The sequence below is a fragment of the Fusarium graminearum genome, chromosome 1, assembly GCF_000240135.3.
Source record: "Fusarium graminearum PH-1 chromosome 1, whole genome shotgun sequence".
NCBI classification, from domain to species: domain Eukaryota; kingdom Fungi; phylum Ascomycota; class Sordariomycetes; order Hypocreales; family Nectriaceae; genus Fusarium; species Fusarium graminearum.
Genome location: NC_026474.1, coordinates 5422509 through 5439828, shown reverse-complemented (window position 1 = coordinate 5439828; position 17320 = coordinate 5422509). Strand labels below are relative to the sequence as shown.

The window sequence follows — 17320 nt, the reverse complement described above, 5'->3', positions numbered from 1 at the left end:
CATGTCTATGCAGATCATTATGCACCGCCTGCCTCATCACCATTCTAGGAAATGGACCCTTCGATCTGTCGAATATCAGTGGCGAGTCGTGTTGAGATCCACTAAACAAACACTGCGCCAATGGCCAAGCTATCTGAGATAGAGTGTTCAGGGTGAATCCAATATTCATTCATAAAGACAACTCCAGCGCTTCATATATACATAAAGATAAGATAGTTGATCACACCTTCAAATAGTCAGACCCAAAAACAATTTGCAGATTACCAACCCCAACAAATCAACGCCGGGCAGTGCTCCTAACCTTCCTGAATAATGAATGCATTACCGCTTCGCTTCCCATCGCTTTTCAACTCCTTAGATATTTCCAGCTGTATAATTTCTGAATGGGTATTGCCAATCCGCTCCCGTCATTCCAGTCATACGTCTTCTTCTTCTTCTTCTTCTTCTTCTTCTCGTTATCCAAAAACGATAGTCACACCCATATCTGCGCTGACTCTTCGCCAGAGATCACCTCCACTTCTAACACCCATCATCATTGCCTCCTCTTGTTGTTGCATCATGTCAGTCTTATCGGCTCTTCTCCAAACTTCCTGAACGATAGTCCATGCACGGTCAATATTTGTCATCCCTTGCCGGCGGTTGATGGCAATGAATGTCTGGCGTGCCAGGTCGCGGTCAGAAAGAGTAGTGGCCTCGCAAGCCGCAACAAATAATGGCCAGAGAAGGGCGCTCATGGGACCGGTATTGCTGACAGTTCCAATACAATGACTAAGACTGATGTGCGCATGACGTTGTACAAGTGGATGTCGGCGTGGGTAGCTATATATGGTGCGGTAAAGATAGACGAAAGCAGAATGGCGGTAGGACAAGGCGTTACTGAGAATGCTTTGTAGTCGGCTCCTTTCAGTCGACTGTTCAGGACTCAGTTCCTCAGGATTCTGATTCAGGACAGAATTTTCGGGGAGCACAGGGTGCCAATCTTCCAGAGCGGTTTCGATGGCTGTTGCTGACGTCTCAAATTCCGTTCTGAGGACTGCCACCTTTGAAACCTCTGCGTTCGCAACTGCAACGTCAAGTTGGTCTTTCAAGGCTAAAAGGTTAGAGAGTCGGTGGATAATAGGCCATAGAGAAGTGGCCATGCCAAGCAGCGTATCAACGCTATTGAGGGGAGATGTAGCACCACCAGAGTCGAGAGGAGGAAATGGTGCCAGGTAGTTGGTGCCTGGAGCACTAGAAAGAGGAGCAGTACCGAAAGACAGCGCTGCGATCACATCATAAAATCGGAATGCCTATACGGGGTCAGTGATTGCTCATGAAAAATCCAATAGGTACTCACCCGCTCTAAAAAGACGCCTGTCGGGTCGGTGGCTGTCCCATTGTTACTCATGATAGTCATCGCACCCTTGAGATGACCATCGACAATATTGGATCGACCTTTTTGAACCAACTAGTACAATGTTAGATAAATATTAATGAAGAAAGTTGCGTTCATTCACTCACCACTTCGTAATACACTAGAAGCATAATAGCAGCCAGTAGTTCGTTTCGATTCGCGCCTGGTCCCTTCTGGATTAACCGTGCGAGACCTTGTATGGCCTTGTTGTGGAAGAAAACGCTCTTCTCGGCGTTCTCAACCCCGCGATATTCGAGATGAGCGCTTGCAAGGGCATAGACAGCATTGCTAACAGGCTGGCTCTCGTGGCATAGGGGAAGAACGAGTTGCTGGAAAGGATTTCCGCCCTCTTCCCGGAACACGATGAGATGGGATAGAACATTGCAGAAATGGTCCACAAGGGCGCGTCGGTTGGTGCGCTCGGAGAACTCTGAAAACATCGGGGAGCAGAACTCGAGTCGAGGAGATGGCGTTGGAACGGGTGCAATCATAGCGAGAGATGGCGAGGCGTTAGCAAACGCGGGCGCATAGGTACCGGCATAAGTTGTCGTGGGGATGTTAATGCTAATCGACTCCTGGCGAACGATTTCTTCTACATCCTCCTCTTCGTTCTCAATATGCTCCACGATGAACTTTGGTTCATCGAACGGTGGCAATTGAAACTCGACTGAATCAAGAGGAGAAATCAACGGGAGGTCCGTAGGGCTCCAGTCGAAGGAGTTGACTCTATGTTTGCTTGCAGTACGGTTGACAAGAGATGTGTTGAGTGTTGGTGCCTCTGTGCTGGCGGGGGCTTCGTCGGAGTCTTCGTCGGCTGATCTATCGTTCGCATCGTCGTTCCATTCTGATGAGATCTGGGCATCTAAAGCCTGAGTCGCCCTGTCTGAACCGGAAGAGGAATTGGTATCGAAAGGTGAGCAGGGAGCTATCGAGTCACGCTTGCGCCTCTGGCGAGGTCGGACAGGCTCATACACGCACTCCTGGCCACGTTCCTGGCATCGAGCGCATGCAGGTCGAATTTCGTCACATTTCTTTTTCTACAGAAAACGAGTCAGTATGATACCAACGTCATGCTTTGGATGAACTGTGTACCTTTTCCTTGCTGCAATGCGGTGTTAGTCAATGTACTGAGACAGGGATGGGTTGTTTCATAGACTTACCAATAGCTACATCCTGTGCGACAGCAAACAACATCGAGGTCAGCCATCTATAATAAAACGCCATAGGTGTAACAGAATGTTTCTAGAACAAAAAGAATTCGACGTACCTGCGCGCGAGCGCTTCTTGGGGACCTTTGGTGGTGCAAGTCTGGTATACAGCAACATCGCGACAGCTATATATGGTGGCGAATATAGATGATCAAAGGATCACAACGTAAATCATGCGGTTTCCATCTACCGGGGATAATGCTGATGCTGCATGCGCCTTGAGGATGGTGATAAAGTGGTACGAGTATTACAGTCGTGTCACAATCCCAACGCAAGAGATTTCTGATATAATGTTTGATATGCCGAAGAAAGCAGTTGTCGAACAAGTGAAACAGTATCGATATCGAATAGATGATCTGCGTCAGTGTGGGGGAGGAAGAGGGGAAATAATGTCCACAAGAAGCCGAGGATCTGGGGGAAAGAATTGATTGCGGAGGTGGAAGGGTCAATAGCGATATTTGATTCAAGTTGGAAAATGACGATAATGGTTGTGAACAAGAGTCAAGGTCAAGAATCAAGATCAGGGTCAAGAGGGGGGAGACGAGAGAGAAAAGAGCTGGCAAGGGAACAAAAATTGATGCCTCGTGCGTCCCCGGGGCGTCATGGTTCGGTCTATCACTACCAGCAGCAGAAGGACCTTAGTCCATGCCTTGTCAGTCTAATTCTGTCACTACACACCATCGTGATCTTTGAGCATCCACGACTTTTCCATGGATCCCTGGCCCATGCCGAGACACTTTCCCAACTCTGGACGTTACCTTTGCTAGCTTGCGGGGTTACGGGCGCTACAGTTGACTTGGAACAGGCCTAGAAATGCAACTTTCGCCTACCGAGAGAGTGATAGGGATAGGGATGGGGATAGGGATGGGGATGATGGGGATTCGGGGATGGGATGGCAGATGGGCCCATGGGATGGATGAGTACAGGGGCCCCTCCGAGTCCATTGAAAATTTGACTACTGGAGCATGAGCAATTCGTGTTTGTCATGAACTACTCTTGTGCTTACTGATTCTTGTCAAGTCTTACACTCCAACGTTGGCGTTCTTTGCAGTTCAAAACTCCTACCACTAACAGGTAATTCTTTACAACGGTTCATACCTATGGGTGAGGAGTCCGGGGGAGCAGGAGCCGAGGAATTCCTACTGTGCTTGTCGCCCATCTAGCCTCATATAAAACAGTGCCGGTACAGTGTGACTCGGGGTAAAACAGCTTGGGCAAGTCCACCCCCGCTCCCCGAGTTAGCAGGTGACTGACTGATTTTCTTTGACCCTCCTGTCAAGCGGCGCCACCTAAGACTCGCCTTGCAGAGTTCTAGAATCGACGGAATAGAGGAGAACGGCTTCAATGACACCCTCACCATCTGCATCCGACGATTCAAACGCAAACTCCTCGTGTCCCCGCAGCCTCAAACAGGATTCTCAAGGCGGCAAACTCGTGGCCCTGGCATTATTTTCCCCGGTGGGCTGAAAAATCCGGGGTAATGAGACTGCCAATGCCAATCCAGCGCATTTAAACTTGCAACAGCTGCCACTAGATTCCGATGGTGACGGGCAACTCGCTCTGACAGGTGCGGCAAACAGAAAACCTGGCTAATTCATTAAGCCATTGCCCGCCTCTCGCATGCTTTGCCGGACGCCGCAACCCCTTCCCGCTTCCTCCATTCAATGCCATGCTTGTATCGGTCAGAGATCTTCGTCCTTTTTGACAATGGAATTCTTCATGGAGATCAAACAAGGGATCAGCATCCCCGCATGCACGCGTGGTTCGATGGCAGAATAGGAAATGCTGGGTTGAATCCGGCCATTCGCCTACACAACTGTCCAGGAACAGCAAACTCGAAGAATGGGTAAAATAGAGTTCAGGGACCCTGAATCATGCCCATTGATCGACAGTGCTCCAAAACTGGGGATTAAGACAGCAATCCAACGTCGCAACGGTTGGGCGTACAGATACGACACTACATGTTCGTATCCTGCCGTCGATGATTTATTTTAATATCAGTGAAACCGAATGACGATCAACAAGACTCCAACTGCAGCGACTGATCGTGAAGCACAAGTCTTCGACCACGAGACCGCAAAAGCTTTGGTCCAGCTTGTGGCACCTACTAAACCACCAGCATGCGGCTAACGTTGCAGAACCCTTACGGACCTAACGGTTCTTGGCAGGCCACAGGTAGGTTACAGCTCCCCTTGAAGCTACAGCTGCACGGAGCCACAGCTGTCGAACATCCATGCAGTATTTGGGAAGTCAACTTCATGATCTGTGGATAAGTACGAAGCTAGGGAAATTTGGCTTTGAACAAGCATTATTAACAAGTGGAGCGACGTCAACACTTGCGCGATCTGGGCTGATCATTGATGATTACACTTTCCAGCTAATGTCATCGGTATTGCAACTGTGTCAGACTCAGCCATGTTCGTCATAACCCAACCGCCATTACGGCTTTCCCCTTACTTCTGAGCCAGACGTCCAGGCTGGACGAGGCTCAACATAGCATCTACAGCGACGGGCCTGTTGACGAAATTCCCTGAATGCCGATTGCCCTGGGAGCCGAGGTTCGCAACACCTCGGAAATCTTTCAGATTGACATTAGCCCAGAAATGTCTCCACAGACGAATTTCTCAATCCTGTCGTCTGCTCCAGCGAGGGGTCAATCTATATTCGGAAGGAGCACCGTCACGATGTCAACTGGAATAGCTCGTGGTATAACCAACCAGGCCAAACGATAAAGTTCCGAATCGAGCCCCATATGATCGTCGAGAGAAAAAGGATTGCAACGTCAAACTATGATCACTCTTTTGTGGAACTGAAGCCTGATCGCCGAAGGAACGGCCGATTTTATTAAAATGAGGAAATGGTCCATACAGATGGCTTGGCCAGTCCATACGATCTCGTGATACACCCAATGTTCACGCTGCCTTTCTGATCCTGCGTATGTTTACTCGGCTTGCTCGCCGATTCTGTTAAGACCCACACAGCCGAAGTTCCCATCGACTCCATCAATGAGCACAGCCCAAAAGCTCTTATTCTTCGTCGCAAAGGTTACTGAAGTCTGTCCGGCTCTCCGCCCACGATGTTCTCGGCCCCCAAAACCCCAGTACTTTGGTAACACCATGTGTCTCTCCTGTCGATTATTGACAGGGTTGTCTCATTCAGGATAGCATCCAATTCGTGGCCTTGTCTGTTTGTCAGACGGACAAGTCCTGTGAATGGCTGCCACGGTAGCAACCCAATGCACATGGATGCACCATTTTGTTCCGAGCAATGCATTCTCCGTTTCTGGTCGGCCACTGAAAGGCTGGGAAGTCGGTCGTCGACCAATGGTGCAATGAGGGACATAACAGTCGTCCTGAGGATCCAGAAATAGAGCAGCTTGGGGGCTTCGCTCCGGACCCTTGGGGCACTGTCCCCAGCAAATCCAGTCAGATGCGTCGCCATGAGCTGCGGGTTGAGGTAGGGCAACAGAGAAAGATGACATACTATCGCAGCTCCATCACTGATCGATAGTTTTGAGGCTTTTGACCTATGGTATCGCCGATTTGGTTTCACCTCAAACTGATTCCTGCATGAGAAAACGAGCCGCGTGTCGTGCCCATTTATGCTTATCCTTAGACAATTGCTCGACATGTCTGTGTTGTTCATCTTCTCACCGTTTCATTTCTGGGCTCCGTCTCCACGCTAGACCCATGATAATATCCTCAAGAGGAGCTATAATTGTTTAAATCTCACCAATACAGCGCACTGAGCCTTTCTATCCAACCAGAACGGCCTGTACAGCTGGTTTCAGTGGGCATTTTGCTCAGCCCTACAGACGCCGTTGTCTCGTCTTGCACGATTGCAGCAATTACTGCTCACTCGTGGCGTAGCATCTTCTGACCCCGGCTTAGGACAAGCCTCTAAGGCCTCCGTTGCTGACATTAGGAATCTGTGTTTTGTCTAACTTTGCTCTCCTTTTTTGCTCTTTTCTTATTCACAATAATTTTCTTGAACGAATAATCGGCTACAACTCGACGACGATCCTAGCTCAAACTGGCTTGTGGCCGCTTTACACCATCAACTATCGATCAAATCACAGTCATACATTTGCGACGACCACCACTCCAAAAAGCTCTATTTAGCCGTTTCGCATTTGGTTCATGATCGGCACCCCTCGACTTTGCGAAATTATCTCGGTTCGCTGTCGCGTTTCCCCTCAGTTCCATGATCGCACAAGATGAGGAACTGGGGGTGTAGATTATGTGCCGCCTCGCTTCTGGGTGCGTTTTGGGCTATGGGGATTGAGGCGGCCGACTTTAAAAGATACGATGGAGTTCATAGGATTGAAAAGGAGTCACAAATTACACAGGCCGCGGGGCTTGGTCGACGAGCCGACGAACAATGTGCTACGAGTATGAAATTGTGCCCAGCAAGTCTGAATGGAGGCTGCTGTCCTGAGAATTATGATTGCGCCAAAGAAAGCTGTCAAGCGACAACGAAGGGACCCTCAACATGTGGAACTAAGATCGGTTGGCATGTTTGTGATGCGGTCTATGGAGGTTTGTATTTGGAAGTCCATTCTTTGCAGAGCTACGCTTACATAAAATAGGCGGTTGCTGTCCAGATGGATATTTGTGTGAAACTGCGGATAACTGTGTTCCGCCATCAGGATCACCTTATACATACGGGTGCCCGAGCAGTCAATATCTCTGTCCGTCGTCATTAAGCTATGGATGTTGTCCCAACGGCCTGGCTTGTGGTGTGAATCAGTGTTACCCTTCTGACCCTGTAACGGTCACGAGCACTATGATGATCACGACGACAATACAAGGAGAGCGAACAACATACAGGACGACGGCCATCGAAGTGGAAACACCAACAGTTCCTACAGCTCTCCCTACAGTCGATGCTGGCGACAATAACGACCAAGCAGTTCTGAAGTACTTCCCTTCAGCGATCGCTAAGGAGAGCCCGATATCTTCATCTGGCAAGGATAATGACGACAAGGGAGGCCTATCAACCGGTGCACTAGCTGGTATTATTGCTGGCTCTGTGGCCTTTTTAATTATTGTTTTAGTAACAGCCTTTATCATTATTCGGCATTTGAATAAGGTTGTTGCTGCAGTCAGCACCTCAAAGAGATCCGACCGATCCCACGGATCCAATACTCAACCGAGACCTACGAGAGAGTTCAAGACAGCAGACTCAGAGGTGGATGAGCTGAGCACCAACCCCCTGATTCATCCATCATTAATACCTCCACGGCCAAGAAACCCAGGTCCTGATTCAGCAGCAACGTCGCCATTCGGCCCTGCAAGCACAGATCAAAGTTCTAACGAACCTACGCCTGGGGCAAACGGATACCATGCCATATCAACAAGTGCCAATACGAGCAGACACCCCAGCTTCGATGCGATGGGCAATCGTGACGACTATTTTGCAGGTGTGGCTGCAGGTGACCAGCAACGAATCAGCCAGATCTCGAGATTCACACATTCAACAAGGCACCGGTCGAGTACAGACTCACACGGAACATATACCCATGTTAGAAACTACAGCAATGCTTCCGAGGGGTCTGATGGTACCCCTGGAGTGATGGCAGGTACTCAGCCTACGGTCGAGCTCGAGGCAACACCTTATATACCAGAGCTACCGAGCTCTCCATCATCTGTGGTGTTCCCGCGAGACGAGAGACGGCGGTCATCTGGCAGTATTCCGAGTGCCCAAAGTCGACCCCCAGTTGCTCAACGGAATTCTAGCGGGCCACGCATACGGAGTGATTCATTAGGTCAAAGCAATCTCACCAGTGTTACTGAAGAAATGCACGGATTTTACGGGCCGAGCGAACATCTCGTGGGCCAAACTGATACACATCGACCAGGCACGAGGGGTTCGAATACCCAGCTGCAAAATCAACCCAAAGAACACCCTGGTCCCGTGGCTGAAGAGCCATAGCGCCTCATTTGAGGCAATCTTTCTCTTGATATATTTTGGCGCTGGAAGGTTTGGGGTGCAGGAAATGCGTATGGTGCGGGAGGCGTCCTGTCATGGATGTGGTATTTTGCATTGGGCGTCTACAAAGGTTACATGGGTGTTATATGGGGAGAACACGAGCATACAAGGTTTTAAGCGTTATACCTTTTTGTGAATTCTTTCGGTGTCGGAGGTGTGAAGCTTCATAATAGGGAATGAGGAGGGCCCAATAGATGGGTAGTGTCGGGTTTTCTACTCGATTTCTCGACGGGCTAGGTAGTGGTCAAACTCGAAATCGGTTTACTCTTCTGAGTTGGTTACATAAGGCTCATTTACACTCGTGATACGAACCGGGGGGCTGGTCAATCATGATTGCCTGGAATGCAGTTACAAGGGCCATCATGCTTGTTGATTACAGCGACGGGAGTGGCGTCCAGGATTTGTTAAATTGATTTAAGTCGGTTAAACGACAAATTGCTTTCCTGCATACGTCTCGGTCTAACCTCAGGGTATCAGAAATATCGACCGCTATTAGCACAAGGGACGGAATTGCTAGGTCAGCTAATGCTACTTAAACTAGGCTTCTTAGATGGTTTATTCTTGTACTCTAAGACTTGGGAGGGATGTAGTAAACATTAAATTCTTCGTTTTCTGATAGCTGATATTGACACACTTGGAACACAACGAAGGGGTTGCGCCAGGCTCTCTTTTCTACCTACTTACACAAAGACCTTCCCAATCTTTATACACCTATTAACTGCAGCTAAGCGTGAATCGTTCAGAATTTATGACAAAAATAACCCATCAGAGTTATCTCTTCTTCATTTCAATGTACCTGGGATAGAGCATATCAGTAACCCTAGACTTTCTCCTGTGCTGATAAAGCCAGACACTGCGTAAAGGCACTCCTGGCAGTATTCCTACCATCAATACCTTTTGTTGCAGAGTAACAAGGTTTGCAGAGATTGCGAGCAAATAAAATAGATAATGAAAGAAAACTTTGAGCATAAAGACTTTACATTTGAAAGAGTTACTTTATGGGCATATGGCATGTTGTCAAGTTAAACAATGCGCCACTAGCATTAGTAGAAAGAGGTAGTGAATTTTCTAGTTTGAGTTCCTGGTCTTATTGCTAAGTTTGGGGTTAAACAATGAGCTTGTGGTAGGGCTGCAGAAGTAAGATACGGTTGGCATGAGATATCTGAACCTTCTTTTACCGATAACCATGAATGTGTAACGCATTCGATCTTAGTAGAGATATGAGCTTAAAAGTAAAAATCAATACTGCAACAACATATATACCAATAACCATATCTCGATTTCATGAAAGAAATATGATTCACATGGACAAAAGGCAGACTCCAGAGTCAAGAATGTATTTGTTCTACTTTGTTTAACTCATCGCCCTGTCTATCTTAACTTTTACTCTTGTCTCAACTTAGGCATGTTAAAGTTTTGAGAGGTCTTTGTCTTTTGACAAGAGAAAAAGTATGATGAACTCAAGTTGGGTATAAATACATGCCTGGTAGATCTTTTCATCCTTAGACAACCGAGCTGTTTGCAATAGTATTCCCCCAGAAGTAGTACAGCCTCTAGTACGATTATTGCTTGCCACTGTTTCTCAGTAGAAATAGTCCTCTTCAAAGTAACCAACTCTATATTCGACAAACATTAGCCTATAGACTTTGTCTAATACCAAGATGGATCAGCTACAGCGCCGCATCTGCCAAACTCCGGCCAACTTTCGGTCGTTACTACCAGCAATCACTCCACGGAGGAAAGAGAGGCCAGAGTGTTTTCTTCTCAACCTCCCTGTCGAGGTTCTGGGGTTCATCAACGACTACCTTCCTTTCAGAAGCCAAGTATATATTCGACTAACATGCTCGACCATGTACAACTCGCTCAAAAGCCCGGTCCATACTCGGGAGGAAAAGCTAGAGTGTCTTGCTCTGATTCATCGAGACCGACCTAACTGCTGGGTGGCTGAAGAGTGGCCGTTGGTCAGGGATGTGGTATACAGCGACTTGCCCAGGCCACCAAAGGGTCGTCCCATCTTTCAGGATTTGCCCTATTATGCGGATGAGATATACTTGTTTGAGCGCAATGCCTTGATGGTCGAGCATAAGCACGTCCAGCTTGCCATCAAATACAGCGAGCTCGAAAGCAGGAACTTGTGGCAAGCGATATATCTCAGACTCCTGCTGAAACCGTTCAAGACGGTGTTTAGACCTCGCTTCAGACCTGGCCCTCTGTGCAGTGCTAAGGAGACATGTTCCTTCCAGTGGTGTCCCAAGGTGGTCTCTGGTAGGTATCTTACCTTTACCCAGCGACGTTTCACAAACAACTGGGAAGACAAACCAGTAGAAATGCACCGACTTGCACCCTTTGGGTCATGCATGCATCAGTTCACGGACCCCGAGCGATTTGGACATTTCCTGCAACGCCAGAGACTTTATGGGAGTCAAATGAAGCGTCAGTCTAAACAGAGGCAGCGGTTTAGACTGCATCCCGAGTGCAGCGATCCTTTCTTCGAATGCCTGCAAAATGCATATAATACGCATGGAGTTTGGTTCGACGGAGCGTGTCCTTGGTGTCTTACTGAGTTTTCGATGCGTGTACAATCAGGAGAACTGGTTGTGAACACATGGAGAGACTTGGGGGGTTGTGGCTCACCTTTGAATCCCGACTGGCGGTCACATACTTATTATGTCGATACTGGGACAGAGGATGTTATAGAGCGTTGTCCTTGGGAAATTCGAAGTCGCTACAGTGGTGACGAGAGAATAGGTATTTGGGCAAAGACAATGCGGTTGGTGACATATGTAACATCCAAGGTGTACATCGCAATGCCATCTTGTTAGGAGAGGTACCAAACAATCAAGTTTGTAAACCACCTTGGTCATTGTACACCGGATATAGAAGCACAAGGTTTCACTTGTACCTTTTCTCATGGTCGAGGAATGCGGCTGTTGCAAGTGAAACAGATCTCGACCCAGCGGGCCGTTTCCCGGGAGAAGAGCTACCCTAAAGAGGGAAGTCTCTATTATTTGGTGATGGAGCGGTGAAGGGAACAGCAGAGTGAATTATACATTCAATGATATCTGATTTACAATTGAATGAATGAATGGTCTGATGTGATGGAAGCGCATAAAGATGACATGGGTTTATTCGGTTGCTGGGCATCGCTTAGTCGCTTGATTTAAAGTGAAAAGGATCGTCCAATTGAATGACATCACCCAAAAGGTTACACTAACATGGGAAGCTGAGTTTGCTAGAATGGCGAGAGAAAATACCAACAAAGAGCCATCAATTCATCAGCTCTTTTATGGGAGACTTACGTATACCCAGAGGCATATGTAATTGGCATAAAATAGTTCGTCGTTACTTTATTATAGGCCATCTTCCGCTTGCAAATGTTGGCGGTTGTTGAGACAAATGCTACGGGATCGTTAGGTCAGAGACAGTCGTCGACCCAGCAACAAATGTAAACAATAGCCAGGGTCAGTCCCAACGTCCTCGACCAACCATCCGCTGCCACACAACCCATGCGTCTGGGGAATCGACACCTTAATATCTGCACCATTCCAGGAAGATCCCTCGAACTCTTTCTCTTTCTCGCTTCCGTATTCCTTTCCTTTTTCTCTTAAATCTAAATCCTCTCTCTATCGTGTGTGTGTCACTGCAAATTACTCGACACACATACACCAAAAACCCACTGACCGCTTTCCCCTTCGTCGTCAGATGCCCCGTCGCAACACTATCAGGGCCGACGACCTCGATTTTGAGATCCACGTTGATCCATCGTGCTTAAGCGATCCTATGGACGATAACGAAAACAAGGCCCCAGAGGAGCCAAAGGTGCAAGACGAAACCACCACCAACCAAGAGACTGAACCCCTCAACACCCATATTGATAAAGAAGACCACGACCACTCGACGGCTGAAGCCAAGGTCGATCCTACGACTGAAGCTACCGGAGAGGATAAATCTACCATAATCGAACAAGAATCCGACCAATCAGCTATACCAGAGGCTGAAGCAAAGGTTGAACCAGCTTCAGAATCTGAACACGAATCATCCGACTCGGACTCTGAAATCGAATCCGACCACGAAGCCGAACCTCAAGTTACTTTAGAAAAAGACAACAAAGAACCAATTCAAGAGCCACTAGTTGAAGCAGACGAACTTGCATCCGAGGCTGAAATCGACACCCTGGCCCCAGAGCCTTCATTGGACGATACAGAAGATAAGGACGACGAGGAACCTACCCCTGTCGAAAACGTCACTGTTGCTGAGGATACTACTACCGAAGCTCCAATTGAGGACACCTCTTCGGCAGATATTTCCACCCAGGATATTTCTGTCCCAGACGCTACCGCCGAGGATCTCGACGACGACGACGAGCCTGTCGAGGAAGACAAGGACAAGTCGTCCGCCGAGTTTGAAGAGTCCATCGCAGACATTGAAGAGCGACAATTTTCTGAAACAGAATCAGAAATCTCTGGGTCGAGACGTGTGTCTTCTGGTTCTTCCGGATCCAGCTACTCAGACCGTCAATCCACTCGCTCTGAAGCTATTCAGGAAGTCGCCCGCGATATCGCCTCTCAGATTGACAATCACGAGAAGCGAGAATCTTTGGACGGCTACTCCGAAGTAGACGACGACAGTTATATATCCCACGCCAAAACCATCAGTGCGCGGCAATCAAACGCCAACATGGCTCGCTCGGTCAAGAGCGGTGTGGACGAGGGTGGTGAGAACAGCTCCCATCACGAGCACGAAGACGACGTGTTTAGCGACCGAAGTCCTCGAAGCTCAGTGGGTTCCGTATCCGAGGGCGATCACCGGAAAGCCCAGGATGCCATGCACCGGATGACCAGGTCCCCCCGTGTCTCGGGTATCTCTGGCATCTCTGGCTTCTCTGAATACGACAGGGAAGACGAGGATTTTATCCCCACTATTCGAGGTAACCCACGGCCCATCTTCCGGTCACCTTCTTCCGTCAAGGCTATGCAAATGTCATCGCCTCCAGGCTCAACAGTCGGTGGTTCTCCTCGCTCTGGTCGAAGGGCACCTCTCCCAAGCTCATCTAGAATGAGTTCTCCTCGCTTTTCAGAGCAGTATTCGCCCAAGAGGACACCGCCTCGCTTCAAGAGATCTACACCGCCACTTGTCCTTCTCCATGTCACATTACTTCCTCTTAGGTGGCCTTGGGGCGAAGTCCTCGAGAACGCAGATCCAGAGGAACTGAGCAAGGAATGCAAGACAATCAAAGATGCTTGGCGCACACTCCAGAACCGGATGGCAGATACCACCGTTGAACGTGGTATCCTCCTGCCTCATCCTCAGAACGACTATGAGGTTCTCGAGGAGCGGTTACTGGAGGCACTTGAGCTTCCCTTGAGGCGTCGTGCTCGCATCCTCGAATGCGGTCATTATCTCGGCCCTTCCAACATGATGACTATTGAGGATTCAGACTCGGAGAGCGACGAAGATGAAGACGAAGACGAAGAAGAAGCCGAGAGGCGCAGGGAAAGTCGTCGCCAATCACAACCCACTCATTGGTGCAAGACTTGTAAATCCGACATTCACTACGAGTCTCTTGGCCAGGGCAAGATCTTCCGTGTCAAGGTATACGCCAGCAACGGTCTGATCCGTGGCGGCGCTTGGGAAGCTTGCTGGAAAGAGATGGAGCGAGTTGATGTTGAACTCGAGCCTCTTGTCGATGCCGTATCCCATCATGAACTTGTCCAATTGGAGGCTGACCAGGAGAGAGACCTGGCTATGAGAGAAGCTGAAGAGGAGGAGAGATACGTCAGGCTGGAAGAGGAGCGCAGGGAGTTCGAATCCAGGGAGCGAGGACGCGTGTCTACGAGACGGGGAGAACCCCATGGACCTATTGAGGACCTCAGTATGGATGAAAGCCATGCTGCCGACATCACCAAGGATGCTGCTGAGCAAAGCAGATCTTTTGATGATCTCGAGAAGGATATCGATGAGCACCTCCAGGAAGAACGCGAAAGGAGTATGGCAGCATCAACTGGTGCGCGTTCGCCCGATACTTCTCGCATGGACGAACCATCTATTTCCCCCAAAGCAGAGTACCAAAAGAGAGACAATGCTCCTCCGGCTTCAGAAAATCATAATGAAGATGCCCAGCGATCCTTCAAGTCACAGCACGGCTCCGCCAAGGCAACGAAGGATTCTCTCCCAGAGCTATTGGCTGAGTCGGCCCGTGTCCTGATGCAAGATAAGAAAAACATCCTGATCGGCTTGCTTAGCATTCTCATTGTGCTCCTCGCTATCCGCGGAGGTCCTGGATCCCGACAAAGTCCCGACGCATTCGAGTTTATCAGGAATGAAGAGGTTCCTACTGTTACAGTAACACAGGCAATGGGCTTGGAGACTATCAACCCTATCGAGGAAGTCACTGCTTCTGTGGCTGCTGCTGTCGAGGAGGAGAGTGGTGTTGAGTCTGATCTTCCTGAGGAGAGTGTCATTGTTGAGGGCACCCCTGCCACCGAGGAGGAAGATGTTGCTGAGGAGGATGGCGCCGAAGATGAGCAAGTCAAGTCTGTTGACGACAGCTCTGCCCCTAGCGCCATTGGCGATGCTATCCCTTCGCTTGAGGCGCCTTCCTGCTCAGAGCGCATTGTTCGTGTCGTGGAGACGGTTACTTCTGTCGAGACGGCGACTGTTTATGCCGAGAGGCCTTCTGTCGAGACACAGGCTGCAGAGGCTGTCAGTGATGAAGAAGTTGAAGAGGAGCAGGCCGAGAATGATGAGAAAGTTGTCGAGGAGCAGGCCCAGGAGAGTGTGTTAGCCGAAGCTGAGGTTGTTTCTGAGGATTCTGAGGATTCTAAGGATTCTAAGGATTCTGAGGTCGCGGAGGCTTCCGCTGAACAGGAGTACGTGGAAGAGGCACCCCCTTCCGAGGAGACTATTCTTGTTTCTGAAGAAGAAGAAGAAGAAGCTGCCACTGTCGAGGAGGTCGAGGAGGCTGAGGAGGCCGATGAGGCCAAGGAGACCAAGGAAGAGCAAGCTGCTCAGGTGACTGCGCCACCTGCTATTGATTCTTTCAGTGATCTCCAAGATGAGACGCCTTCCAAGTCGGCCGCGCCAAAGGCTTGGTGGTTTGGCAAGGCCGCCCCTGAACAGACAGCGGGTGCTCTTGAAGAGGAGAAGAAGCATGAGGAGCTTTGAGATATTTGCAAGCGATGCCACGTTTTACATGCCTTGATGTAAGTTGTTACGAAGGATATACCTAGAACGCATTCTTTTTGATGAAAATGGCGGGTATTGTTGCAATGATTGATAGTTTGAATGATACATGAAGGGTACATAATGAGTGGCCTGTTACGGTGACTAGTCGATATGATAAGAATAGAAACATTATGCTTAATGATGCAAGATTGTGATTTGTTTGTTTGTGATGTATTAATGCTGTATACAAGACGCTTGCCAAGACCCTGTCTAAGTGATCAAGATGATGCGTGTCCATAAAATGTACGTTTCGTTAGGGCCACGGTATATTGACTCCTTTGTCGAATATCAAAAGGGGCATCCCCTATAGCCGAATGTAGATATCCATACAATCAATCCTCCACTCCCTCTTGCCCAAGAGATTCCTGAGCCATTCGATCCCCAGCCCGGACCACTCGACCCTCCTCGCCTCAAGATCCTCGCTAGCAGATTTCACGATTGCCGCGACGGTGGTGTTTACCATTTCGAAAGCGGTCGAGTTGAAGGTGGCCTCAGCAATCTCGTCGGATGGTGGTATCTGAGTTGTCGGGCGAGGCAGGAACCAGTTGCTGCTAAAGTCGAAGAAGCATCGGTCGGACCAGTTGCACGAGGTCAGGAAGAGGATGAGCAGCAGGATGGAGCAGTAGACGCAGGGTCGGTTGAGGAAGTAGGTGCAGATGAAGAAGAGGAAGATGAAGGCGGGCGAAGCGTTTGTCGGGATAAAGAGCAGCGGAAGCCAACTATTAACAAATAAATAAATGAGTATTGGTCTTTTGTATCTAGTCGGTAGTGGTGTTTACCTGCGTAGACAAAACATGTTGGGAAGTAGGCCTTATGCGCCGTGCATGTAATGTCGAGATATAGGTATGTAGGTTATATTGGTAGAGTTATTTACTTGGTGTCTCTCCGCTAGAGATGTTGCTGCCGTCTTGCGCGCGGGCTTTGCGCAAAAATTGGGAGGGATTGTTGAAGATGGGAGACTGGACTCGGTCGGAGGGACATGGAAGTTTGGTTGGTGGCGGTTTGGGTTTGGAGAGAGAGTGTTACGTCGTTTTTTGGCGAGATGGAGATGGAGATATGGGGGAGGAGCAAATTGGGCTTAGTCTCGGTTGAATTAGTGCGTTGAGGCTCTGGGGGTCGATATAAGAAGAAGAAGACATGGGATGTGGTATCAGCTGGAGGTTTTATTTTTATTTTTATTTTGGACAATTGTAGCATCTCACTGTCGTGTTTGTATGTAATTAAGATCAAGGCAGTCATATGGCAAGTTTGTTCCTGTTGGATATGCATCATTTAAGCTGTATGGTGAATCTAAGCTGGTAGAGCCATGTTGCAACTCTGAATATGGCTTGGGGTAACGATAAACTTCAAAGTAGCCATGGCCATAGACGAGACAATTAATTCGTCCATGTCTGCTGTTAAGCGGGCATGGTAAAGTGTAAGTATGTAGGTAAACTCCACAGAGACTGGTTCATAGGTTGAACACGGTTCGTATCAACGTTTGACTGGGATGGCCTTAAGCAAG

General features: G+C 48.8%; 6 protein-coding genes across 6 annotated transcripts; 3 read left to right on the top strand and 3 right to left on the bottom strand.

Annotated features, from left to right (window-relative positions):
• Nucleotides 1-146: 146 nt before the first annotated feature.
• On the bottom strand, nucleotides 147-2037 carry FGSG_01637 (uncharacterized protein). The gene is made up of 3 exons (XM_011319160.1): nucleotides 1501-2037; nucleotides 1337-1447; nucleotides 147-1289 (listed from the first exon to the last, which is right to left on the bottom strand). The coding sequence occupies exons 1-3, from the start codon at nucleotides 1882-1884 to the stop codon at nucleotides 456-458; spliced, it is 1329 nt and encodes a 442-aa protein (XP_011317462.1). The 5' UTR covers nucleotides 1885-2037; the 3' UTR covers nucleotides 147-455.
• Nucleotides 2038-5752: 3715 nt separating this feature from the next.
• Nucleotides 5753-6082, bottom strand: FGSG_11982 (uncharacterized protein; the record flags this gene model as incomplete). The annotated part of the gene is made up of 1 exon (XM_011319159.1): nucleotides 5753-6082. One exon carries the CDS (start codon nucleotides 6080-6082, stop codon nucleotides 5753-5755), a length of 330 nt encoding a protein of 109 aa, XP_011317461.1.
• A 735-nt stretch (nucleotides 6083-6817) lies between these two features.
• FGSG_01636 (uncharacterized protein) lies at nucleotides 6818-8535 on the top strand (the record flags this gene model as incomplete). The annotated part of the gene is made up of 3 exons (XM_011319158.1): nucleotides 6818-7139; nucleotides 7190-7615; nucleotides 7658-8535. 3 exons carry the CDS (start codon nucleotides 6818-6820, stop codon nucleotides 8533-8535), a joined length of 1626 nt encoding a protein of 541 aa, XP_011317460.1.
• Nucleotides 8536-10253: 1718 nt separating this feature from the next.
• Nucleotides 10254-11414, top strand: FGSG_01635 (uncharacterized protein; the record flags this gene model as incomplete). Its single annotated transcript, XM_011319157.1, has 1 exon — nucleotides 10254-11414. One exon carries the CDS (start codon nucleotides 10254-10256, stop codon nucleotides 11412-11414), a length of 1161 nt encoding a protein of 386 aa, XP_011317459.1.
• Nucleotides 11415-12294: 880 nt separating this feature from the next.
• FGSG_01634 (uncharacterized protein) lies at nucleotides 12295-15756 on the top strand (the record flags this gene model as incomplete). The annotated part of the gene is made up of 1 exon (XM_011319156.1): nucleotides 12295-15756. The coding sequence occupies one exon, from the start codon at nucleotides 12295-12297 to the stop codon at nucleotides 15754-15756; it is 3462 nt and encodes a 1153-aa protein (XP_011317458.1).
• A 204-nt stretch (nucleotides 15757-15960) lies between these two features.
• On the bottom strand, nucleotides 15961-16813 carry FGSG_01633 (uncharacterized protein). Its single transcript, XM_011319155.1, has 2 exons — nucleotides 16596-16813; nucleotides 15961-16535 (listed from the first exon to the last, which is right to left on the bottom strand). The coding sequence occupies exons 1-2, from the start codon at nucleotides 16610-16612 to the stop codon at nucleotides 16121-16123; spliced, it is 432 nt and encodes a 143-aa protein (XP_011317457.1). The 5' UTR covers nucleotides 16613-16813; the 3' UTR covers nucleotides 15961-16120.
• Nucleotides 16814-17320: the final 507 nt, after the last annotated feature.